This window comes from Amphibalanus amphitrite, unplaced genomic scaffold, assembly GCF_019059575.1.
Source record: "Amphibalanus amphitrite isolate SeventyFive unplaced genomic scaffold, NRLGWU_Aamphi_draft 000253F_arrow, whole genome shotgun sequence".
Lineage (NCBI taxonomy): Eukaryota > Metazoa > Arthropoda > Thecostraca > Balanomorpha > Balanidae > Amphibalanus > Amphibalanus amphitrite.
The window spans coordinates 323,576-349,392 of record NW_024881748.1 but is presented as its reverse complement, the minus strand read 5'-3'; the positions used below and the strand labels follow the sequence as shown (position 1 = coordinate 349,392).

Below are 25,817 nucleotides of genomic sequence, written 5' to 3'. Positions count from 1 at the left end.
ATTCATAAACTGACCAATGCCCCTCTCTTGTAGTCCTTTGTGAGCGTCCAGTATTTTGCAAGTCACTGCCACTACCCTCAGCACCATCAGCACCATTTATCCAGTCACCATCACCACCGTCACCATCACGTACCGACAGTGGTGACGGAGAACTGGCGCCGCAGCTCGGCCGGAGCCGCCGGATCCAGGAGGAACGAGTAGGGCGGCCCGTTCCGAGTCTGGTCGTCAAAGTCCTCCGCCTCCACCGGGATGACCACGCCCTCGGGCGATTTGTTCTCCATGATTACCGGCGGGGTAGAGTTACTCTGCGGATGGTGAACACAGTCAGCGGGAGGTACTGAACACGTCGCTATTGGCAGCGCGTCAGGTGTGCGCACGGTGAACAACAGTCAGCGGACGGCACTGAACACGTCGCTATTGGCAGCGCGTCAAGTCACAGTGGGGCGCGGAAGTAAATAAACACCTCCGAAGAAGATCGATAGAGACAAACAGTGACTGAAAAGTGAGAGCGTCGATGAAGGGTTTATTAAATAACAAATACCAGACACGTCAATCTGCGAGAGCTTCTCATCGTAAGCTTTGGGTGTAAGATTGTATACGCCGGTAGTTCGACTATAAAACTCCGGGGCTAAATTGTGAATATCGAATAGTAGTGTTGCCAGTGTCAGTCCGAAACTGGAAAAGTATGCGGACATTTCATCAGCCCCTAGATGACAGCCTAAACTGGCCCGTAACTAATAATCTAACTGTGACTTATCACAGGACCATGGCTCACGGTTGGACCGTGACTCACAGTGACTCACAGGCAAACTGTGACTCACAGCAGGGCTCACAGTCAGACATTGGCTCAGATCTCAACTCACCTGGATCAGGTAAGGCGCATTGTCGTTGATATCGGTGAGCGTCAGTTTAAACGGTACCGACGAGCCCAGGCCGTTTCCGTCATCATCCCAGGCGAGAACGGAGAGGTCCCAGACCTCCCGGCCACCGGTGCCCTCGTCCCGGTCCAGGGCCTGAAACACGGCGCCAGAGGTCAGCCTGAGGCGGGGTGGGGGAGCGTATCACACCTGAGGGCATGGTCCCCGGCCAAACCCGAGATACTCGTACATAAGGTAGGAAACATGATTGTAGGCAAGACATAAGATGTTCAGGGTTAGGTTATATCAATTATTTGTCCCAGTATTAACTATTACTATTAGTTGGGCTTCGTTACGTGAAGTGAGCGGGAGTACAGGTGAGTCAAACCTGATATAAAAGAGTGGAGACCGGCCGGGTCAGTAGCGGCGGAACACCTTCAATTAAGGGGGGGGGGGGCACTGCCGACTTTTGGTCCCATTCTTTCCATGCAACGCCCATAGCGCTAATGTTAAAATGCCAAAATCAAATAGGGGCACGGTGCCGCGGTGCCCTCCCCGTTCCGCCGCCATGGGCCGGGTCTCAGTCAACATCGGCTATCCCTGCAGCACTAGACAACCACGACATATCGGCAAATCCAATAGACCGGAGACGGCGAGCCACTTCTTCCTGCACAGAAGAGCGACGGTGACAGGCTAACCATGTTTCCGAATCGAGAATCGATCCTGGTTGAGAGAGCACTTCCGTATTGGCTCCATCGACAGCCGGTGAGGCCTATTGCACTCGGCGCGATCGAGTGAGCGGACGGACCCCATCCTTTCCCGGAGCGGCCGTCCCTATTGACACACACCATCTCCCGGGACCGTCCATCTTTGTCCCTGGCCAGCCACCGGAGTGACCCGCGCGGCCGACCACTATGCGTGTGTACCGACGCTCTCTGCATCCCGCAGGGAGCTCACTCTGCCGCTTTTCTACCGCACTCCGCCCGCTTTTCTGGCGCGCGCTGCCTCCATTCCCTTCGGGCTGCATCGCGTTTTTCTCGTTACCACGAAACAGCCTGTGCCTCCCCGGTGATCTTTCTCACAGCGAAGGCCATTCCACACCACTCTGCCAGCCTCGCGCCTCGCTCCTCCCCTCTCTCTCTCCCTCTGTCTCGCTCTGGGTACCTGGAGAGGTTTCCCAGGCCCGCTGCCGTTCCTCCGATCGGACGGTAGCTATAGTGGTCGCGTCGGCCGTCCATCTATAATTCACCACAAGCCAGCTGTAATTCACCGGTCGTCTGTTTACGGCGCTGCCTGGACTGACCATTGAGAGAGAGAGGGAAGAGGGGTTGAACAGAGGGACAGTGAGTGGGAGACATCGTAGAGGATTGAAAAGAATAGATAATGCTATTTCTATGCATTCGAATAATTAAAATAAAACCATCGACAACAATGCATAAGTACCAACGAAGGTCACGGAAACATACTTAAAACCAAGATTAACCCGCGCGGGGCTGGGGTCTCCAGCCGAACGCGCGGGGCTGGGGGGGGGGGGGTAAATTTTACCCCCCCCCCCCCCTGTTATCTCCCGAACTAATGATCCGATTTGGAAAATTCAAACGCCAATCGAAAGCTCTCATCACGAACTACTAAAAACATGTACTTAATTTAAAGTTCGAGGTCAAGGTCAAGGTCAGGTCAAGGGTACAAATTGCAAGTTTCTACAGTATCGGCCTTGCACCGTAGTTGCCAAAGAATGGAGTCATGGACTGAGACTGATCGCCCAAAACGTGTTCTTAGGCTACCAAGACAATATTAGTTGCATACAATATCATTCAGAGGTCAAGGTCAAGGTCAGGTCAGGTCAGGTCAGGTCACCAAAAAACAAAATATAGAAAAGGGCATGTGCGACACATGTTTTATGGGTCATTTTACTCATAGAATTCAATAGGCACACTCAATGAGTGATATGGACCACCTCTGGATGAATTTCAGGTCGAGGTCAGGTCAAGTGAGGTCAAATTTTGAAGCTGGTTGTTAAGGCCTAAAAAGGTGTCTATCTGATGCAGTTTTTCACGGCGAATCGAATGGTGCTATTTTTGTTTCCGTACGAGGTCTAGAACTTCCAAAAAAGTCATTTTTCAAAAAATTTGTGTGTCGTGACGTCATAAAATTTTGAATAACTCCCACATTTATGAACCGATTCTTCTAAAATTTGGTATGTAGGTGCACATAGACCACTTCTCTGACATATATTCCGGTTTTTTCGATAGACTCAAAATTTTGGATTTTATAATGATTTTCCCAAAAAAATCAGTTTTTTGAAAAAATTTAGGCCAAAATCCAAAATTTTCAAAAACCCGAGATAGCCATTTGATAGACAAAGTAAAATTACGTATATCCTTTTTTGTTACGTCTTGATTCCTTTAAAAATGAAGATGTTAGCGGCGTTTGAACTTTTGCCGTTTTTGAGGCGAAAATGGCGAACATGACGTCACTAAAACGTCAATTTCTCAAAAATTTTCCGACGGATTTCGCTCAAATTTTCAGGGAAGGTGTCAAATTGATGTAAGAAAAGGTACGGAAAGTTTGGCGGCGCTGCGCGCCGCCGTTTTTGAGATATCGTAAAAATTCGCGAGGGGGGGGGGGGGTAAAATTTACCCCCCCCCAGCCCCGCGCGGGTTAATTTGAGAAATGTAGAGAACAAAGCAAATTACCTAATGCCGAATCCAGCACATTCAATAGACACAGCAGTTAGAAGCAAAAAAGGCATAAAAACAGCAATATACCAACTATCTAGGTTTAAAACGTCAATTACCTGCCTGACAAATAGACATCAGTTTGACGTTTGCGTAGATACCAAACTTCGGTATTCAATTGATATTTCTTATTGGGGCTCTAAGTAACAAAGTAATATTGGATTGGAGCAGCAGACAGCCAGTGGGCGGGTTCCGGGACGGCCGTAAAACCTCGCTGGAAAGGGGATCAGTGTCGACGTGCTCTCTAGATCGGCACAGACGAGCCATTCCGAGAGCCGCCCTCAGAACAAAGCTAACCCAGCAGTCAACACGGCTTCAGGGAACATCCAGCCAAGTGAATCGCTCTCGGTAGTCGGCCCTCCACGCCCTCTTAGAGTCTGGAGGCCGTCGTAAGCAAACTCAGCTCAGCGGCTGTAAAACACTCGACCGCGGGCTGTGTAGCACGCCCGAACTAGCACCCGAATCGCTATCCCACCCACAAATACGATCTAAACAAGCAATCTAGCCGGATCCCATATTGAGCCGCCCGAGGGGATAGAACCTCTCATAGGGCCAGAACCTCACGTGAACACCACTCATGTAGCCCACATCGACCATATGACTCCGTAACTCGGCTATGGGCTGTGAGCAAGGAGTGCTTAGAAAACCGCCTGATACCTGGCAACCCCACCACGTATCTTGACAACAGTCACCCAGCCAGGGTGACATACTGTCTCCAGTACACCATTTGATGCTAAGAGATCGGACCTAGCACAGCAGACGGTTCCATTAGCCCGGACTTTCATCGTGCAGATAAAAGGTTAGACACACAGCCTTAGGTTAAACGCTCTTACAGGTAGGACGAGATAATCCATCCTTGCATTGCAGTTTAACAATAAATGAAATGAAATGGAGCGACGCTCTCTGATGCATATGACAATTCAATAAGAAATGCACTAGGAGCCAAGAATAAAACTATACTAACTAGATTCAAATGTGCATTATCAACCTCCTTTATACAGCGCAGCTCGTCATGTGCGTTTTCCTTCGGAATGCTTTTACAAATGCCTGTGTACGCTTTTCAGTGGAAAAGGCGTGGAGGAGAGAGAGAGAGGAGAGAGAGAGAGAGAGAGAGAGAGAGAGAGAGAGAGAGAGAGAGAGAGAGACAGACAGACAGACAGAGACAGAGAGAGAGACAGAGAGAGAGACAGAGAGACAGAGAGACAGAGAGACAGACAGACAGAGAGACAGAGAGACAGAGAGACAGAGAGACAGAGAGACAGAGAGACAAAGAGACAAAGAGACAAAGAGACAAAGAGACAAAGAGACAAAGAGACAAAGAGACAAAGAGACAGAGACGCAGAGGCAGAGGCAGCCGGCCGCCCGGATGAGTCGCGGTTGTGCGCTGTTACGCCGAGCGGTGAGCGCGGGTCACCCGTGGGCGGCCGGCCGGTGGCCAGCTGACCGCTCTCACAGAATCAATCAGTGGCTCTGAGCCGGCTGCCGACACCCGTCCCAGAGCGAGCCTCCCATACAGCGCCGGCGGGGACGCACCTTGAGGACGACCACCTCGCCGCGACTGTTGATACTGAACACGTCATCCTCCGGCCGGTTCGGGTAAATTCCCGGCCCAGAGAGCTTGTAGACGATGGCCGCTCTGCCCACCGGGTCGGGGTCGATCGCCGTCACCTGGAACGGGCGGGTCACGGCAGGTCATTCTGGGGTCACTATTAGGGAAGGGATTTGCTGGCGGAGGAGTAAAATTACTCTGCAAAAAAAAAGCTTAAGAGGGAGAGGGTGGTAGGTTAAAGTGTTGCTCTCTGTCACGTCTACACGGCGAAACTTTTGGCTTGCATTTCGCAGATTTCATTTCGTGAGTTCTTCGTTTCGGTTCGTTCTCAGAGGTCGTGCTGGTCTAAGTTGGGCGTATATCGCGCCGGCGACAGGCGGTAAACGTCGAGTGAGCCGGCTTTCGAGCTCGTACGTTCCCCGGCGGACAATATTAGTCGCCAACTGGAGAAGTGGACCGCCGCCGGCCCGGCGGCCACACCAGCCGACTGTAACGGCCCATCGTCACCAGAACTGCACTGGATCGGCATGGATTAACACTCAATCGCAGACCGCTCGAGCGATATAGCACACGTTAGCTCTTTTATAGATGTGATTTATCGGCATGTTCACCGATTTAACTCGATTTAACTAAGGACGTCAGCCATTTGACGCGACACATTCACAGCGGTTGGTATGCCCGCGTTGCCCGACAGCGGCACACCATATCGCACAACGCGTCACGCGTGAGGACCACGCGTTATACTGCCCGCACCTGCATTCCTGAGTGCATGTGTGTACCCCGATTGATTCCACATGGACTCTGGCAGCCACAATCGATGGTAGACCCCACTACAAGGCCCGGGCGGAGTGGCCCGCGCCATTTGAGGCGGTTTTATTACTGCTCCAAGCCGCAGCTCAGGCCACAATGGGACATCCCACTCCCTGCTAAACGTAACTATGTGTGTGGGTTAACGGGTCACACACTCGGCCGTACACTTAACGGTCTGGGGAAAGACACACTCGTGTGTCTCTCCCCAGTCACCACCGTGTCCTCTATACATTGCCAGCGTCGGAGGGCTCACCGCCGGACCGCAGTCCAGTGTCACCGGATTCTGCACAGGTACGCTCGGACAGAGCCGGCGCCCACTGACGGCCAGTGTAGGACCCTGGCCATGCCGGTGGACGGTAACTCAGCCGGGCGACTCATTACAGCGCCCTCGGCGGCTAATTAAGGCCGCACGCCGCCCACCGGAACACATCGGAAGTGGGAACACACCGGGCCGTTTACCGAGGGCCGTCAACAGCCGCGTGACACGCCGACTCGCCAGCGGGGGGAGGGGGGGGGGCGACGACAGCAGGGAGACGGGGACGTATTACTGGGCACGGCGCAGCTGCCACACGGACCCAGCCGGATGGCACGGAGACGATATAGTGCCGCTCTGACATTTTGCAGCCCAGGCGCGCCCTCTCAGCCTTTAACTAAATGAATCGATCCTTCTTGGGAGCACTTCATTCAGCACTGCAGTGCTTGTGCGCTCCAACTTTTAACCGTACATAATCAACCATTAGAATGAATAAAAACAAATTATGCTTTGACAAGTGATTAAAGCAGAGTAATTCATAGTTATTGATTTCTATGTGGCGGTTTTAACACAGCAATTATCTAAAACAAAATTAAAAACTAATCTTCGAAAGACATCGGACATCACTATGTCAATACCGATCAATAGACAATAACGGTCCTCTTTATTTCAGCATTTCACAGCACAGGGAGAAGCTAATCAATATATACGCTATTATTTTCTCCAATAATGCTTGAATACGTCCTTTTATATATGCATCATCTTACGAGCAATATATATTATAAGCACGTATTAGATTCAATTCATATGAGAGGCAGCGATGAAATGACTCCGAGTGTCTGAGCCAGACAATTCAATGAGCCACATCTAACGAAACAAGCTGATGAGTTGGCGTTCAAAAGTCAACACCTCGACACAACTCCCACCTGCCCTGACGGCTGGCTCTGCAGCTCACCTTGATAATGGGCTCTGGCGAGATGTAGCCCTCGCGCAGCTGCAGCTCGTAGCCGGGCTGATCGAACACGGGCGCCACATCGTTAACGTTCATTACCTCGATCAGCACCGTCTGGGTGGCCTCGAACTTGCCGTCAGACGCCGTCACGGTGATGGAGTACTGCCGGGGCACGGAGGACGGCACGGGGAGGTCAGACAGGTGCGCAGTCAGGTCACGGAGGACGGCACGGGGAGGTCAAAGAGGTGTGCGGTGGGGGCGCGGGGCGACGGCACGGGGAGGTCAGACAGCAGCCCGCGGGCGCACGATGAGGTCAGGGAAGACGGTACGGGATGGTTAGGCAGGCGCACGCTGGAACTGGGGTCATGGAAGACGGCTCGGCTGAGATAGATCGCCGCGGTAATAGATTCACCGCGAGGGATCGATGAGAGCGGTGGAACAGCGGAGTAAAAGGTACAGCCCACCGCTAAAGTAATGTAGGGTTTTACCAATCTCAACGGTTGGCTTTGACTGGCGATTGTTTAATGCGGAGTGATCGAAAAGAAGATGTCAATAGCTAAAGTTGCAGCTGCAAGGGTGACGATACATAGGGGAGACCGGGGAGAAGTGGGACATTATTTTGACGTCAACTTCGAAAAATCGTAAAAAATAGAATATTTAAGATTTAAGTAAATTGATTGCATTTACTGGTAAACGGTTCATTTCTACTTCATTCGTTACTGTTTTTATGCGTGTTTGTTCACGTGTTACTTCTCAAATTTAATTTTTAGGAAAGGTTGACAATGGGGTGAACTAGGACACGTCCAGGAGAAGTGGGACAAATGATGGGGAGAACTGGGACTGATTAAGAAATGTGATTTAAATGGAATACAATTAAAATTTGATGACCCATCACGAAGAAAAAGGTGTTTTAAAAATTGACACTAAAAGAAATCACCTCGATTGCCTTTTTTGAACTGCACTGACAGCACTGAGTATCCTGGAAAATTGTCCCATGCATTTGCATGCGGGAGAACTGGGACAAGGTTTAGGCACGTTGTCCCAGTTCTCCCCAAGTCGACATTTTTATTTCAACTGCTCTCCCACACAAAAAGTATAACAGATACATAAAAAAATGTTTCTGCATAATTAAAATGACTTCACTGATATTCGAAGTTAAACGGCCTGAACATTTCACATCGCTGAATAAACGGCAAATTGAATTAGAGTACAATGCCAAAAATACGTATTTTAGACCCCAACTCAATATCTCAGAGACAGGCAACCGGAAAAGTAAACCGCTTGGTTTTGACGTGCCCCGACTAAATTCATGAGAAAATATGCAAAAACAAAATTGTTTGTCCAATCGGTCACCCAGATATTGAAGGTGTCCCACTTCTCCCGCGTCCCAGTTATCCCCACTCTCCCCTATAAGCTACATTCAAAGTTTCACTGTAGTCTGGCTAATCGTTCCTAAGCTTCAGAAGCAGAACATACCCATGACTGAAACCCCACATTACTTCTGCTGTGGACTGTACGATGTATGTATTTACTACTCGGGTCACTTGACATGCTGCCGTTAGATGTCACACGGTTCACTGGCCACAAGTAAATGGTACTGTCCCTGCCAGTTACATTGCAGGGCGTTGTTCATAGAATTGTGTTGGCTGAACGTGATCGGCGGGATTTCCTTAGCCACCTCTAAGAACCTCCGGCAGCCGGGGTGATAAAGGTCACGAAACACGGAACAAGAATTCGTGATGTTATTATCAAAGAGCCGTGAGGTCAAGGGTCACGGGGTTATGCGGTCACGGGCCACGCGCCAAGGAGTCGTGCTACCAGATACGTACTGTAAGGATGTAAAACAGAACTAGCTGCTTGGTTTCAAACAACCATGCCTACATCAATATTATCGGCAATCCCAGTCACATACGTCAGGACAGAGTGCAGATGGCGGTTGACGTTTCTCTTTCACACCGTAACCCGAACTGCAGACACCACTGCTCAGTCAGGGAGAGCTCCCACACTCGGTCAGCAAGCCACACACACCGCCTCCCGAGCGGCCCCGAATCACGATCCACACCGTTCCCCGGGCCCCATCCCACCAGAGCGACCGCAGTGCAGTTCGCACGGCCCAGTCCCGAGCGGCGGCCGCTGCCGCGTGCCACGTACGTTTCTCACGTTCTCGTAGTCGAGTTTGTTTTTGACCTTGACGGTGCCGGTGTCTGGGTCAATGTCGAACACGGCCCCATAATTGCCGGCGGTGATCTGGTATTTGATTCGCGAGTCTGCCGGAATGAGGGACGGTCGTCAGTCAGCGACAAACAAGCAATCTTACCAGAGTGACATACTTCAACCTTCGGAATGAACAAAACTGTACACACACCCGATTCGGATATACAGAAACACGCCATCCAAAGGTATCGTTTCATTTCACCATTTCGTACCAGTGCACATTAAACAGAGTACACATTACATATAACGCATTGCACAATAATGACGAATGCCCGTTAAAACTGTACTAGCTCGGTTCCGAAGTTACACGAGAATGCAGCATGCAAAACACCGAATGAAATTGTAGGCGGGCAATAAATACGAATTGACACGCTCCTGTGATTGCTGTATTTCATGATTGCCACGGTACAGGCGTCATAACGATGTTATTAGCGTAATCGGTGTGCTATGTCCCTAAAACGACAACGCGTCACGCTAGGATTAAACAAGGACCGTGATAGGATGTTCCATAGGCGTCAACTAAACCCAATGGAATAACGTTATCAAAGACACAAATAGGTTTGAAACACACGACACCACAAACACCAGGACATTTCATCGCCGTTAACCCATCCTGTCAGCCATGTTATCTCGCCATCTGTCAGCCATCTGCTCGCCAGGTCAGAACGATATGTAGCGCGGAGTGTGTATGTATATGATGCTCCAGCGGCTAGTCTCTGCAGTTCTGCGTCAACCCACTGGATCCCTGTTTCTGCCTGTGCTCCCAGAACTGTCCATCGACATTGAGAAGGCGGTCCCTACACGGGCGGGTTGACAGGGTACCGGTCTCCGACTGGTTTAGACTCAGCTGAAATATGCCAGGAACTGGCAACCGAGCTTCCGTTGCCAACTCTTGATCATAGAGTCCCAATCCCAGCATTGTTGAATATGTTGAGCTCAAGACTTCCTAGGCCATATATGTCATATAGGTATGTCACTTCCTGGGCCGTTTTAGGCCGGATTGTTAAATTTGATTGGAATGAATACCTATTTAAATTGGCGATTAGTAAAAGATCGTTAAATAATGCAATGTGCTTAATATGGCACACCAAACACAATCAAGTGGAACAAATGGCCTACACTAACAGAAAGATGAACCATGAAGCATTTGTATGCTTTAGTACTTTTCAAAAGTATATTTGTCTTGCATTAACTTTGCACAAGTTTGGTCAGGAAACATATAGGGATAATACATGAATTGTACAAGTGCGTCAACATTCCCATAATAATTCAGGCAGCCCGCAGGCATGCACGTACTATGCTGAAAACGGCTCTCCACTACACCGCAAGTAATTAAAGTTCATGAGGTAACTGAAAATCTGGCGCAAAGACCAGTAAAATTATGTGGTGATGGGCCCGGTTGGCCAGGAAAGCGAACCGAAGGTAGAATGGTTGACAGCCCATGACAGGTTGACTAAAGCTTGACTGGGTGGCGAGTGAAATGTTGAAATACGATATAAAATAATCAGCTATCCTTAGCTTCAAGCATCTCTGTGAGCCTGCATCGTCATATATGAACGTCACGTCTTCCCTCCGGTGTCAAATGTTAAACTTACCAACGCCGATGTTCAGGGCGATGACGCCAAATCTACCGCCATGCATGTCCCGTCGTGACGTCACACTTGCCGTTATGCATGTCCGCTGTGACGTCACACTTACCGTCGTCGATATCCTTGGCGGTGACGTCAATCACTTTGGCGCCGACATCGGCGTTCTCGTCGACCGAGGCGCGGTAGATGCCATTGGTGTCGAAGTACGGGCCGTTGTCGTTCTCGTCGCCGATTTCGATCGTCACCCGCTGTTTGGCTGCGTGACGGCAGGGGAGCGGAGGGGAGGGGTGAGGTCATTCACCAGAAGAGGCTATTATAGTGAGGGAGCGATGGAACTTTTCTGAACAAACATCATAAAATAGACGCCCTCTATTTGAAAGAAGCGCGATCAAAGACTGTTTACGCAGTAGTGAAGCACTCCGCAAACACATCAGTACCTCCACTGCAAACAATCCTATAACAAAAGTGTTCCTTGGGGAATGGAATTGAATGACGTAGTACACATTTTCCAAGCATCCCGATTCATGATAAACAGTCCAGTGACATAAGATATGTCCCAAAATGGAATTGAAATGAAAAGGCTCGTTAAATATTGATCAATCGGCAACATTCCGCGGGCTCCGGCCGTGTGAAATATTCACCGACAGCAAAGCGACGTCCAGACCGCAATTCAAAAATAGTGGACTACGTCAAATGTTGACGCACATGTTGACCGCTTACGTAAGACATAATTGCCGTGGTTCACTCCTAATAGCACCCTAAGTTATGGAGCGATATCACGCCCCAACAAAGCAGTCAGCCCAAGCATTGGTCAGATACTCGCAGCCACGACAAACCAATGAAAGTGACAGTGCTAAAAATGAAGTCTAGCCTGTTGTGTCATATGTGTCACCGTTGGTAGATTAGGATGGATAACGGATATTTTTTCCAGAGCCTTTTGGGTGCTATTCCATGTTTTAAGGTACAGTGTATTATTTAGTGCTGATAACAGTTTGTGTTTCAAAGTCACAGTCTCTATAGAGACATCATCACCTCTGACAAAACACCATATACAGCCTAACTCTGCGTGTCCGCTGCCTGGCTCCGAGTGTCCGCCGCTTACCCCTAGCCACTGTCTCACTTCGTTTATACGATGCCTACAGCCCAGGACAAAATGTCCGCTGCCTTCTGCCTACCCTGGTTGGGCTCGGAGGTCTGCCGGATGTCCGAGGGCGCTCCATCCTTGGCGATGACCACGATGGTGTAGAACGGTGAGTCCCGGGAGCGGTCCTCGCGGTCGAACCGGATCCGAGTCGAGATCTTGCCGGTGATGGAGTCGATGCTGAACATGCGGTCCTCCTCCGAGCCCGGAGCGAAGCTGTAGAACACCTGGGAGGGCCAGCGGGCCGGTGAGACAGCGTCGGGGACGAAAGGACACGGGACAGGACGGTTCTGCGACACTTGAGCGAACGTCATTTCAGCGAACGACATTTGAGCGAAACATTTTCAGCGATTATCAATTTAAGCGATTGGCTTTTTCAACGATTGTCAAGTCGGCGAATTCAATCACAGCGATTATCAACTTTAGCGAGGACCAGAATCAGCGAAACCAGATTGAGCGAACATATGGTGGTCAGTGGGAGACCAGTTGAGCGATGCAGTTACAGCGAATGACCGAACGTGACGAAAGTCAATCATTTGCTACTTTTCGGAAATTATTGCACCTCTTTACGTATCATTTGAATTTTGAAGAAACATATGTACATCGGATGACCAACAAGGGGTGCATGGGAGGGGAAGGAGGCGGGCAAAATTTGAATTGAAAATGTGGAACGTGAGAGATAGGGCGACGGAAGGAATGCCAAGGACCAATAACAAACTAGAGAGATGGCACAGGGGAATCCAGTCTATGTTTCAGGGACCTTACCCAAATATCTGGAAATTCGTACGGCGCTTGGGGCAAGAACAAATTTTACAACATGGGGAACTGATCCAACTTCAAGCGGGGCAATTTCGCGAAAAAAAGCACAAGCAATATTGATCTCTGAACAAACGTTTGGTCACCATTATTGACAAAGATCAGGGTGGGTTAGGGGGGGGGGTGAAATTGAACCGTTGGAATTTTTGACAAATGTAGCATTAAAATTGGAGCTCAATGCCTGACCTTTGAACGCGCGACATCCGCCATCCAGTACCGGATAACCATGAGAAATTCCGGAAACATTCGTACGCATACGCTCGCAAAAGAAAAAAATCCACCGTTACAGGACGATGAAATGTTTCGCTGAACTGACAGTCGCTCAAATTGTAGTCGACGAAATATATGTCGCTGAAACATAGCTTTCGCTAAAATTGATAATCGCTATATTTGATAATCGATGAACTTGATAATCGCTGAATTGCCATTCGCTGAAAATGGTTCGCTCAAATGACGTTCGCTCAAATGACACTCGCTAAAGTCGCTCGCACCGGGACAGGACGATATGTGGGAGGCGGGAGCCGGAGCGATTATGCTTTATGCACCGGATCAATAAAATAATAATAATTAGTATTTTCTCAGGTAGCAATCCCCCAAGAAGTTAACTTCCACAACGTGACGGTTTAGAGTGCGACTTGATCACATCAGAACAAATCTGCCTGTGTGCGATCTACCAAACGCTGGTTGCACGACAATTATTGTGACTGCCGAATGGTAAGCACATTGCCTAATAATATCGGACAATAAACATGGACAATGATCATGGGACATGGATATTGGATATAAATGATATATTCCCAATCATAATAACCATTTGTGTCACAGGTAAAAAAGTAATAACAATGGTCACCGGTCGCGTAGAGCCAATCTACATACATACATAAGGTAATAATCAATAGAGGATAGAGGAGCTTCTGGCGGCGTGCATATGTTTGCCGAAACAACACTATTCATCAGTGTATTCAGGCAGACACTCACCACTTGATGGGACACCGGGACGCTCAATAAGCGTCGGGCTCAACCGGATCTGGCATCCGTTATAGCATTAACCGACACATCATAAACAACTCACGTAGCACGGTGATGATTGCTGGCAGACACGAGGCCACCAAATTTATGGTGATACGCCCCCGCTGAGACACAAAAGGCTTTGTTGACCGGCCCACAATAGAGCGGGGAGCTGTAACCAGCCGTTCGCCACGAAACCGTCCGAACTTCAATCAAGAAACCAAATATTGGTGGGTGGGTGGATTTATCGATCACAGGATTACAGCGACAGTGATACAGACAGCTGTCTAAACAGCTACTGACCATAAACTACAGTAGTGTTATCACATATGACATAGGATCATGCAAATGTCCCTCATCATATTCCGCAATGCCCTATACTGAGCTAACAACCTGACTTAAAAACGTCGTATCGATTACAGCAAATAAACCTCGCAGGTAGGTTGCTACTTGCTACCACACCAATGGTTACCTGACCAGGGGGCGCCTGTTCACTCTCGCCCCTCGGAGACCCAGCCTAACCTTGTTGTTGGGCGGCGTTCCGTCGGCGTCGACGGCCGTGGTGACGGTGACGTAGGTGCCCGGCGGCGAGTTCTCCGTCACCGTCACCCGGTCCGTGTCGTAGAAAATGGGTACCTCGTCGTTACGGTCCTCCAGCGCCACCCGGAACGTCACCTCGGCGCCCGTCTGCTGCTCCGTCTGCCGGCAGAGGTCACACAGGTCACTCAGTGGCCAGAGAGGGGTCATACAGAGGTCACACAGGGGTCATACAGAGGTCACACAGAGGTCAGGGGTCACTCAGTGGCCAGAGAGGGGTCATACAGAGGTCACACAGATGTCAGAGGTCACATGGGGGCCAGAGGTTACATAGGGGTCACCCAGAGGTCACACATTGGTCACTCAGTAGTCACACAGAGGTCACAGAGGTCGCAGAGGGGTCAGAGGTTAACCCCGCCAGGTGATCACTTCTCGCTCGCATAGGTACGTGTGTCGGCATCGACATCGCCCGGTGTGGCGTTCCGACGAGTAAAAAACGTCCCTGACGTTCTGCGGGGGTCACGGCCGGTCACGGAAGGTCATTACAGATCGCTCCCCGGGCGCTGTGGCATGTCGCCGTCCGCCGGGGTAAGTTGGACACGTGTCGGGTGACGGGACGCCGCTGACGACGCGGCGCGATGGTGTCGGACGATGGAAAGGTGGCACCTGGACTGTCCGCCAGTCCGCGGGAGGATACGGGTGGATACGAACGGACCCGGACGGACCCGGAGCACAGGCGGATACCAACGAGCATGGGAGGACACAGACTAATCAGGACGAAATCGGAGAGGCACAGACGGGCATGGAACAGACGTAAACGGACGAACATCCATGGGATGCAAGACGACTACGAACGCGGTGGCGACATGAATAAGGCTAGAGGCTAGATGTAAGACTGTTTAGGTCACTTATTTCGATTTAACATAGTGTCCTTAATGGAAGCAGCCATGATGGTCCGACGGTTATGGATTAGCGTGGATGTTGAGCGGAGTTAATTTCACGCTGTGAATTATACCCATAGCCACCGGAACTGAAGACAAATAGGCACTTTAATGGAAATTATAGCAAAGGTTATGCAGCACTAATTATGTCGTGATTAATACAGCCACGGTGGAAGGAAGGTGTTAGCGCAGTGGATTTCATAGCACAGTCCGCCCACGCATTCATATCCATTTTCTTTTTCGTCTGTTCCCTCCCACGCTGACTTCAAGACGGGTCTGGAACAATTCATTTAGGGCGTCTGATGTCGTACTATTGGCAGGCGGAGGCTGCTCCTGAGAGGATATTCCGCACGCCTGGCGCGCTGAAATTGCCACCTTCGGGCGACTTGACCGGGCCGCCGGCGGCCGCTGTCATGACAGAACTTGCCGCCGGGAGAGCCGATAGTTTGAAGACTCCCAGAAGTAATGGGTCGTCTCGGAGCGCAGTGGGTCGGCGGGACCGCGGACATCATGTCAGGGATGGGGATAGGACTTTGTGCACGGGGAAATGCAGTGCGGCAGAGACATCTCGTGTAACCTAGGGCACAAGCCAAAGAGAGGGTTTTGGATAAGGATTTCACGCAGCTGGTTTGAAATGATGCTGCTTTGGAGTGGAGTGTCTTGCTTGAACCGTGTTCACTGGGGCTGCGACAGGCACCGATGCAAGTTAACACCTGTACTTCGCTGCTGCTGGTATTTGTTAGCGGGATAATGCCACCACGGCTTTTATATCTAAGCAGAACACGGAAAATAATGCGTCGCATCGTTTTTCCTTATGCAGAAATTGTCCCAATATATTTTTGCCAGTTGACTGCACTGCCATGCTGCGGAGAAGTTGAAGCGGGTCCAGTGATAGCTAACATCTCCTTGCATTATTTCAACTCTGGGGAACGCTAAATTCTTGAGTTCGTATTCTCTAGCTTGCATCCAGTTGCATGTTTCAGAACGGTCATCAAATCAGCTGAATCCTACAAGTAAGGACCAGAAAACTACAGCTGCCGTTGCATGTAACACGGAAACAACTCAGCTTCTGGGAATTTACAAAAGTAAGTCACAAATTCTGATTGATTGCGGATCGGGCAGCAGCAGGCCGCGCGATGTCAATCTATGATCAACGACCAGCGCAGTGGCATACACCGGACCGGCGCCGCGGCCGACCAACTTTGATCGCCATTAATATGCATCGAGCGGCGAGCGGACGGCCAACTTCCCGAGCGCGCAATTAATTGTTGGCCGATCACCGGCCGGCGGCAACAACAGCCATCGCGCGCCCGCGGCCAAGTTGCCGGCGGCCGAATAGTCGGCCCTATCGCCAATACCGGGGACCGTGCCGGTGCCCCGCGACCCGCGGCTCACCATCCACACTCATCATAGCGCGCACCGACCCGCTGCTCACGGAGAACCATCCACACTCACCATAGCGCGCACCGACCCGCGGCTCACGGAGAACCATCCACACTCACCATTGCGCGCACGGTCAGCGTGTACTCTTTGATCTTCTCGTAGTCGAGCGGACGGCTGCCGCCGTACTTGATGATGGCCCCGCCGGCGCCGTCGTCATCGATGACGAACGTCCGGAACTTGTTGGCCTGCTCCTGGGAGCCATGCACGATGTCGTAGTAGACGTTGGGGTTGGTGGGTGAGCTGGACCTGCAAGAACGTACACAGAGCGGTCAGAAACGGGAGTGGTAGAGAGCGGTGAGAACAAGACGTCATCAGGCGGTTGCTGACACTTTGGCTGGGATAAATATATACCTAATACGACGCGAAGCCGTTGACATATTTAAATGATTCGCACTGGAGTAACTTCGTGGCGCAGTATGATCCTTCAGTCATGCAGTTCGCACGTTATACCGACTGCTTTTAATAACGCATTGCCGGCGCCGTGTGGTGCTTGCAGCGGCACGTAACCTACACTATACATAAATGAAGACGCGCTCACACCGAGCCCGAAGGAGCACTCAATAAAACGCGTCTGTTGTGGCAAAAACATCGGCCTCACACTTCATAAAGGCTTCAGACGACTACACACGACAGTAAACACCTCGCACTAATTGCATGACTCAATAAATCAGTCGAAACACATAGCCGACACCACAGGCCTTAACCCGCGAGTTGCTGGGGGGGGGGGGGGGGGGCGTTAAACGCCCCCACTTTTTTCGCCGGGCCATAGCATAAAAACGGCGCACCGCAGGCGCGCCAAATTTTGGGTACCTGTAGGGAATTGATTGAAGTTTATTGTCACAGAGTTTCAAAAACATCGGTCGGAAAAATTTTGAGATATCGAGGTTTTAGTGACGTCATGATTTCTGAGTTTTCGACCAAAAACGGCATATGTTCAAAAAATCATATAAAATCACAGAATAGACATACAGACATGCCGTAAACGCCATTAGACTGCCAACACCATGAACAATCAAATGGCTATCTTCGATTATTGATTATCTTTCCGCATTTTCCAAATTCTTGAACTGAAACTTGGCAATTTCTCGTGACTACTTGGCGACCATGATACATGCATTTCTTAAATTTAGACATTGTTCATTGAACCGTAGTGCGAATTCTGCTTTTATGAGCTTCCGATTTGTGTGTTCGTATTTTCGGATCGTTTTCTTGAGAGATGTTGATAATTGTCCGATTATATTGGCAAAGGTTTCAGACATAACATGTTACAAAATTAAATTCCTTAAGCTTTCGAAGACATCTACATCTTCATGATCACAAGGTTAAATTGTAAAAGCACAGAGCCTAAGTTTGCTATTAGAATGGAAGGGAGAAAAACTAAATACATATTGTGCGTGATAAATTGCTAAGGCCTCTTGCAGTCGTCACATTCAGTAAACACACTAACTAATATACCTACATCGTTCCACACTTGGATGCATGACACATGACACATTTTGGTAATATGACACCCTTCTATGCACAGATACATAGATACCCTAAACGTCATATAGCCCTCCTAAATCCGATATCACTAATACCCATCGCATTGTTCAGCTCCAAAGCGTGAGTGTCGTGCACCCCGACTTGTAGAGCTGCTTGTTGATGTGAGGCGAGTACTCACGGATGTACAGCGCCTCCAACACCCACAGTCTTCGCTGGTCATGGGTAGAGCACAGTATTTCGGTATTGTCCACCAAAATTTGTCGTGTGATGTCCTTGTCATGTTCTTTGTGCATGTGATTCTTCAGTGCGCCTTGTTGTTTATGCATTGTAAGTCGTCTGGACAGGGATGTGGTAGTCGCGCCAATGTATTTATCTTTGTAAGCTAAATACAGTCCCAGCCCAGCCCCATACAGTCTGAAGTCCACTGAAGAATTTCTCGACATCCTGCGTGGTCGCAAGCTGCAAGGCTCGCTGGCTTCGCTAGATGTAGAGAGTTTGTTTACCAACGTGCCTGTTCTGGAGACAATCGATATCATCCTCGATGTCGTCTACAGTGGGACGACTCTGCCACCGCTGAAGCTATCGAAGAGCATACTGAAGAAGTTGCTCTTGATGTGCACCACCGAGGCAGCGTTCAGGGGACCTGACGGCAAGCTGTATAGTCAGAAGGACGGCATAGCCATGGGGTCGCCGCTCGGACCATTGTTCGCGAACTTTTACATGGCCCGTCTCGAGAACACTGTGCTACAGGACATGGACGGACCACCAGAGCTGTACGCTCGATACGTAGACGACATATTCGTCTGCGTCCGTGATGAGGAGCATCTGAAGACGCTGAAGACGGCATTCGAAGAGGCTTCCGTCTTAAGGTTCACCTACGAGGTCGGCGGCAACAAGATTGCATTCCTCGACACCATGGTCGAGAAGCTGGATGACGGCATGTGCAGTACCTCGGTCTACAGGAAGACAACGGACGAAGGACATTGTCTCAGCGCTCAGAGCGAGTGCCCTGAGCGGTACAAGCTGAGTGTGATCAAGGCATTTGTCAGGCGGGCTGTTAACAACAGTTCATCTTGGCAACATGTCCATGCAGAGCTCACCAGATCTCGTCAAATCCTCGTCAACAATGGATACAGCAATCACCTCGTCGATAATGAAATCAAAAGACAACTTGATGCCTGCCATCAGAGGAGCGAGAAAGGTGAGCAGAGTGAGCAGCAAGAGTGCGAGGAAAGTGGACAGAAGAACGATGAGAAAAGTCAAGACAAAACGGAGAAAACGGAGAAAATCAAACTGTTCTACCGCAGTCAAATGAACACAGCCTACAAAACGGAAGAGAGGGTCATCCGAGATCTCATCTTGACTAACGTCAAGCCGACAGACCAGGCGAAGAAAGTGACACTCATCATATATTACAACACGAGGAAAACCGCAGATCTCGTCATGGTCAACAACATGTTCAAGAAGAAGACACGAGACAAGGACAACAGACACTTACAGCAAGCCAATGTAATTTATCAATTCAGTTGCCCCGAAGAAGGTTGTAGACTTCTCAACAAAGATAAATACATTGGCGCGACTACCACATCCCTGTCCAGACGACTTACAATGCATAAACAACAAGGCGCACTGAAGAATCACATGCACAAAGAACATGACAAGGACATCACACGACAAATTTTGGTGGACAATACCGAAATACTGTGCTCTACCCATGACCAGCGAAGACTGTGGGTGTTGGAGGCGCTGTACATCCGTGAGTACTCGCCTCACATCAACAAGCAGCTCTACAAGTCGGGGTGCACGACACTCACGCTTTGGAGCTGAACAATGCGATGGGTATTAGTGATATCGGATTTAGGAGGGCTATATGACGTTTAGGGTATCTATGTATCTGTGCATAGAAGGGTGTCATATTACCAAAATGTGTCATGTGTCATGCATCCAAGTGTGGAACGATGTAGGTATATTAGTTAGTGTGTTTACTGAATGTGACGACTGCAAGAGGCCTTAGCAATTTATCACGCACAATATGTATTTAGTTTTTCTCCCTTCCATTCTAATAGCAAACTTAGGCTCTGTGCTTTTACAATTTAACCTTGTGATCATGAAGATGTAGATGTCTTCGAAAGCTTAAGGAATTTAATTTTGTAACATGTTATGTCTGAAACCTTTGCCAATATAATCGGACAATTATCAACATCTCTCAAGAAAACGATCCGAAAATACGAACACACAAATCGGAAGCTCATAAAAGCAGAATTCGCACTACGGTTCAATGAACAATGTCTAAATGAAGATACTCTGCCTATCTACACAAGCATTTCTTAAATTGAACTTTTTGAGCCAAACACGTACACATATGATAAAATGAATGTCACCATCGTGTTCTACGCCCCAAATTACCCATAAAACATGTGTCACGGGCTGCGAATATCAGTTTTGATTTTCGGGGATATGTGCCTACCCGGTTGACCTGACCTTGACCCTGACCTATGCTTGACTGATCCCTACATGGAGCTGACACTCTTGTAGGCCTTATATGATGAATTGTGCACCGTTTTGACAGAGTTTATGACGAGAGGCGCCCATTGCGAAGTCCTGAAGTCCATGCTACTGAAAGCTCGATTTCAGGTGTTTGACCCGACCTTGACCCGACCTGTGACTTCAAAATTCAACTTTAAAGTACTCATCTGAAGCGTCTCGTCGCGTTCTTTCGTTTGCCGCCTCGTGCGTTTCGCTGCGCCTATTGGTTCTCGAGTTATCGGCTGGGGGCGTTTAACGCCCCCCCCCCCCCCCAGCAAACGGTGGGTGGCGAAATACCCCAGCAACTGCCGGGTTAAATTCCAGACCACAGCTCAGCAGTCAGTACCTCCATCCACCGCACGTAAAACGGTGCACCTTAGACTTTCCACCGCCATTGAAGCGTATCCATCCAACTGAGTGAGTATACACACATGAACTGTTACTGCGAAGGACGGCGGACCACTCACACTGCGCGGAGTCGGGCGATCGGCGTCTCGGTGTCTCGGTAGTTCTCCGGCAGGTAGTAGGTGTCGTTAGGCAGCACGGTAAACGTCGGGGGACGCGTGTTCGAGTCCTTGACGGTGATGATGACGGGCGCTGACGCTGACCGCGGCACGGTGCCCCTGTCCCGAGCGATCGCCCGCAGCTGGAACTCGTAGTCAATCGCGATCTGTGGAAACAAACTCAGTGTCAGGACAAACCCGGGCGTGATTCGGACGCTGGTAAACGGCACAAGGTAGGTACAAAAGAACTTATTGTATAGTAAGCTTTGTTTTCAGAGGACATGATTAGAAAATAAGAGGGCATGAGGGAGCTAAAAGTTGTAGGTAAGTATACATAGCTCTTGTACTGACATCTGATGAGACGCCTATCTCGGCGGGGCACGGGATTTATGAGAAACCAACTTACTGCACTCTAATTAAGCGTTTCAAACTCATTAAAGATACTCTGGAAACACCACGCAATATTTAAGCATTTCAAAAGTTGAGACGAATTCGCCTTCGTCCTTAATCTTGTATGCAGATTAGAGGTAGTTCAAAGGAAAATATTTCATTCAGCAGCAGTTGTTATACTAACTTCTACAGTCTACACCAACATCAAAACTTATGAAATCATATGATATGGCGCAGGAAAAGGCACATACAGTGACAGGTCTAGCATATAAGCCTCGGAAACTTAAATCCACAACAGACCTTCCCAGGCTACAGCACTCACATATCACAGCCATGCATCACATAATAGACGTCCAGCTGATCTGTCCTATTCCAAACATTTGTCCCATTCCCATGGACGGCAGGCCACAAGGACCACCAAAGACACCACTCTGTCCCGATTGCAGAAATAACGTGACGACGTGTCGACGACACCCAGCCTGACTAACGTCTGTGGACCGGTGACCTTTCCGCCCCAGGAGCAGGACACCGCTAAACCTATGGTGACCTCCCAAATCCCAAATCCCTGGCGACACCTTATACACACACACGGTTCGGGGCGCCGGTGAAAGTTCCCAACGTGTGGCCGGGTGACACGTCAGGACCGCGCGGAGGGCCGCTGTGTACCGCGCTGTCGCCACACGTACGGCTTACGGATCTGTCGCGCGGTGTGCGATGTGTACCGTGCTGTCGCCACACATGCGACCAGCGACTGACCCAGACGGTGACAGCCGTGACCTCTCACGGCAGAGGCAGGCGATACGTCGCGAGGACCCCCTCACGGCAATAGAGCACGGCACGAGAACAGGGGACGCCCGACAGCTGTGGTACGGCACGATACGGCACGGTACGACTACGACATTACGGCACGGCATGACGAGAAAGGCACGGAGCAACAAACGACAGCATATACGTTTCGTGAATTTCCCGCGACATAAGCGCCTACACATTAAGAGTAAAGAAGAACTAGCTAGCTATTGTCCCTTCATTCCATCTCATACAGCATGACCTTCGTGTGTAACGCAAATGAGGATATATTGTTCGTAAATAAACGCGCCAATACTCATTACTCAGCGATAAATTACCATCAGCGTTTATAGGGCATTGCTACTTTTGTAGATGACTTTTTTATTTGCATTTTAGGCAAATAAAAATATCAGTTTTCTGTCTCGAAAAGGGCTACGTTTACAGGTGTATGTATGTTACAACATATATTTTGAATGCGCGCGACCGAGTCTAACGTTTAGTAAGTGCGTCCAATTGTGAGGAAATTTATAACTGGTATTAAAAAAGCGGTTCATGAAATTCAAATTATTCTGGGCATTTTAAGCCCAAAAAGGGGATCTTATTTTTCTTTTTTAAGATAATGTTTTCTGCCATGGGCCTCGTTACAGAATAAAGCTAAGCGTGCCGGCCATGGCGATCGGGTTCCATTAGGCCTATTTTAGTCAGCTGTGTCTGCTCCGATGCACAGTGGCGTCCGGTGTCCATCATTAAGGGGATAATACGGATAACATGGAAATTTTGTGACACGACTAGTACGGATTAGTGGGGTCACGAGGCACAGTCACGACAGTGTTTCGCATGTCTTCATAACAAAATGGCATAAAACGATAGACACCGGACCATTTTCAACCAGTTAAGTCCCTAAATCAATAGACAGCAACGGTGTCCGGAGCAATGCTAACAGAGCTAGCTCGCAGTTATAACGGATAAAACTGAACAAACAGTGTAATTGCTACGCAAATATAATGCATCGCTGGAGCTGTAAACACATGCTGCTAAACTGTGACCTCCTACTTATACAGCACCTGTATGTATAGGTACAGCAGTTATGCCATCTCTCAAATGAGTTTTCTGACTTCGGTTGCCTGCTTTTGCTGCCTGCAGCGTTTAAAATGTAAAGTAAAATTACAACTATGGAGTACTTCAATAAATTTACCATATGACGGCCTATGCACGACACCTGACCTTCATCGTTCGAAACCAGCCGATCTCTGTCAGCCTTTGACCTTCAACCGGCCTTGCTTCGTATCGGTGTCCCGCATTCATTTGAGTCTTGCATTCCACTACTACGAATTTCGACTCCCTCCCGCCTATCTAACATCTTCACACGCTGACCTTTGACCTCGCGTCACATGACCCACTTGGTAAGCTGACTACGGGTGATGACCCAACGTCACGTGGCCTACCTGGTAAACTGACCAGGTAATGACGCACTGTCACGTGACCCACCTGGGTGAGCGGCTGGGCCAGAGTGATGACGCCGGTGCGTGGCTCGATGCTGAAGTAGCTGGCGTCCGTCGGGTGGCTGGCGTTGAGAAAGTACTCGATGGCTCCGTTGGCGTCACTGTCCGCGTCCGTGGCCGAGATGCGCAGCACCACCGACTCCGGGTCCGTGTCCTTGGCTATAGTCTCCTGGTAGTTCTGCAGGGAGAGATGGGGTCCAGGTCAGGGCACCATGGCAACTTTAACATGTCACCACAGGTCAATAGGTAGTCAATAGAATGGCTGGAAGGGCCGAACGAGTAACTATGGGGTAAAACAAAAACAGGAACGGTAGGCGAGTCGGGGTAACGGTGGAGACCAGAAAGCGAAGACGGGTAAACGGTTACACGCGTTCTAAAAGTGACCGGTCACGGGAGGACAAGGGGGTCAGGAGGCCTCGCGACATGTCACCATAAGTCACGGCGACCTGTGTGCAGACAGGACACGAAAGGTTACGGCAGGCCACCTGTATAATGGCGGACCTTTGTCACCGGCCGGCTCTAAGTCTCGGTGAGGACCGGGCTGATGTCCGACAATGAATCGTCCCGCGTGCGACACGGATGGCCACTTTGCGCCGCCGACAGCAGGCCGGGCCGCCTCCCCGACGATAAATACCTGCCATCGGACGAGACGTCCGGCGGAGCCGATACCACGCCAGAAATCTCTTCTCAATGTCGATCCATTCGAACAGAAATGAAGACCGAGAAAAGATCACGCAGCTTCGCATATTCTGAGCTGAAGTTTTCCATCATTGATTTCGATGTGCTGATAAACAGGCCAGCAAGCAAGACAATGCGAGTAGCGAGAAGTACGTAAGTACTACATACATACTAATGACTTCATTTGACGAGAGTTCAGACAAAGTTAACACAATATGTAAGCCGTCTGCACCTCAAGAACTGCTCACCGTATGCCACTCACAATTGTGAAGCATCTGTGTAATGTCAAAATCGTGATCACATCCGTCAATTACAATCATTTGATGCTGTACCTACTTTATCTATTCTCTTATTGTCCTCGGTTCCTTCTTTTGATCCCGCAACACCCCTCCCCATGAGCTGTTTGATCGCCGGCGCCACCGTCAAATGAGCCACCGGCGCCCGTGGCGGTCCCAGCTGGCCGGCCCGAGGACCGGCTGCAGGGCGCCGCGGCGCACTCGATAATTCAGCAGAGCCACCGCAGCACGGCCGCGCTGCGCCGGTTGCCGTTTCATGGCCGTCACGTGACCGGCAGACCGAGCTCTTCCATCGGTCCCCGCCAACGCCACAGTCGCCAAACCAAAGAGACCGCGAGTAATCAGTCTGAGTGGGCCACGGCGACAACTTGACCAGTAGTGAGAATCCAATATCCATCTTTGTTTTGAGTCCGACTTGCCGCGAAATACTTTGTCTGAGGCTTCAGCCACTGACTTAGTATCAAACTGGTGGTGTTTTGTCATTACTCTTGGATGACAGTCAGGCAGGAGGCCAGGCAGACTGCAGCCCAACAGACTGGCCACTGGTCAGTCAGACGGACTGAAGTTCGACCCTGACAAACACACATACAGCAGCCCGACCTTACCAGACAGACATGTTCGACCTCACCTGGTAGGACCAATAGACTGCAGTCCTGGTCAGACATACAGACTGCAGTCCCACCCTGACCAGACAGACAGCCTGTGAAGTTCAGCCCTGAGTCTGACAGATATGCAGATTGCAGTTCAACCCTGGTCAGACGGTCAGACTGCAGTCCGACCTTGCTCATACAGACTGCAGTCAG

At 49.8% G+C, this 25,817-nt stretch overlaps 1 protein-coding gene across 1 annotated transcript in view; it reads right to left on the bottom strand.

Moving 5' to 3' along the window:
- Positions 1–25,817, bottom strand: part of LOC122386486 (neural-cadherin-like) — a 136,525-nt gene that overhangs the window by 10,023 nt on the left and 100,685 nt on the right. Inside the window, exons 10-20 of the mRNA XM_043375726.1 lie at positions 24,027–24,218; positions 21,327–21,529; positions 16,908–17,094; positions 14,450–14,626; positions 12,138–12,330; positions 11,072–11,218; positions 9,311–9,426; positions 7,163–7,321; positions 5,129–5,263; positions 864–1,013; positions 134–305 (exon numbers count right to left, since the gene is read on the bottom strand). Of these exons, the coding sequence (XP_043231661.1) occupies positions 134–305; positions 864–1,013; positions 5,129–5,263; positions 7,163–7,321; positions 9,311–9,426; positions 11,072–11,218; positions 12,138–12,330; positions 14,450–14,626; positions 16,908–17,094; positions 21,327–21,529; positions 24,027–24,218 (1,831 nt within the window). The remainder of the gene's footprint in view (positions 1–133; positions 306–863; positions 1,014–5,128; positions 5,264–7,162; positions 7,322–9,310; positions 9,427–11,071; positions 11,219–12,137; positions 12,331–14,449; positions 14,627–16,907; positions 17,095–21,326; positions 21,530–24,026; positions 24,219–25,817) is intronic.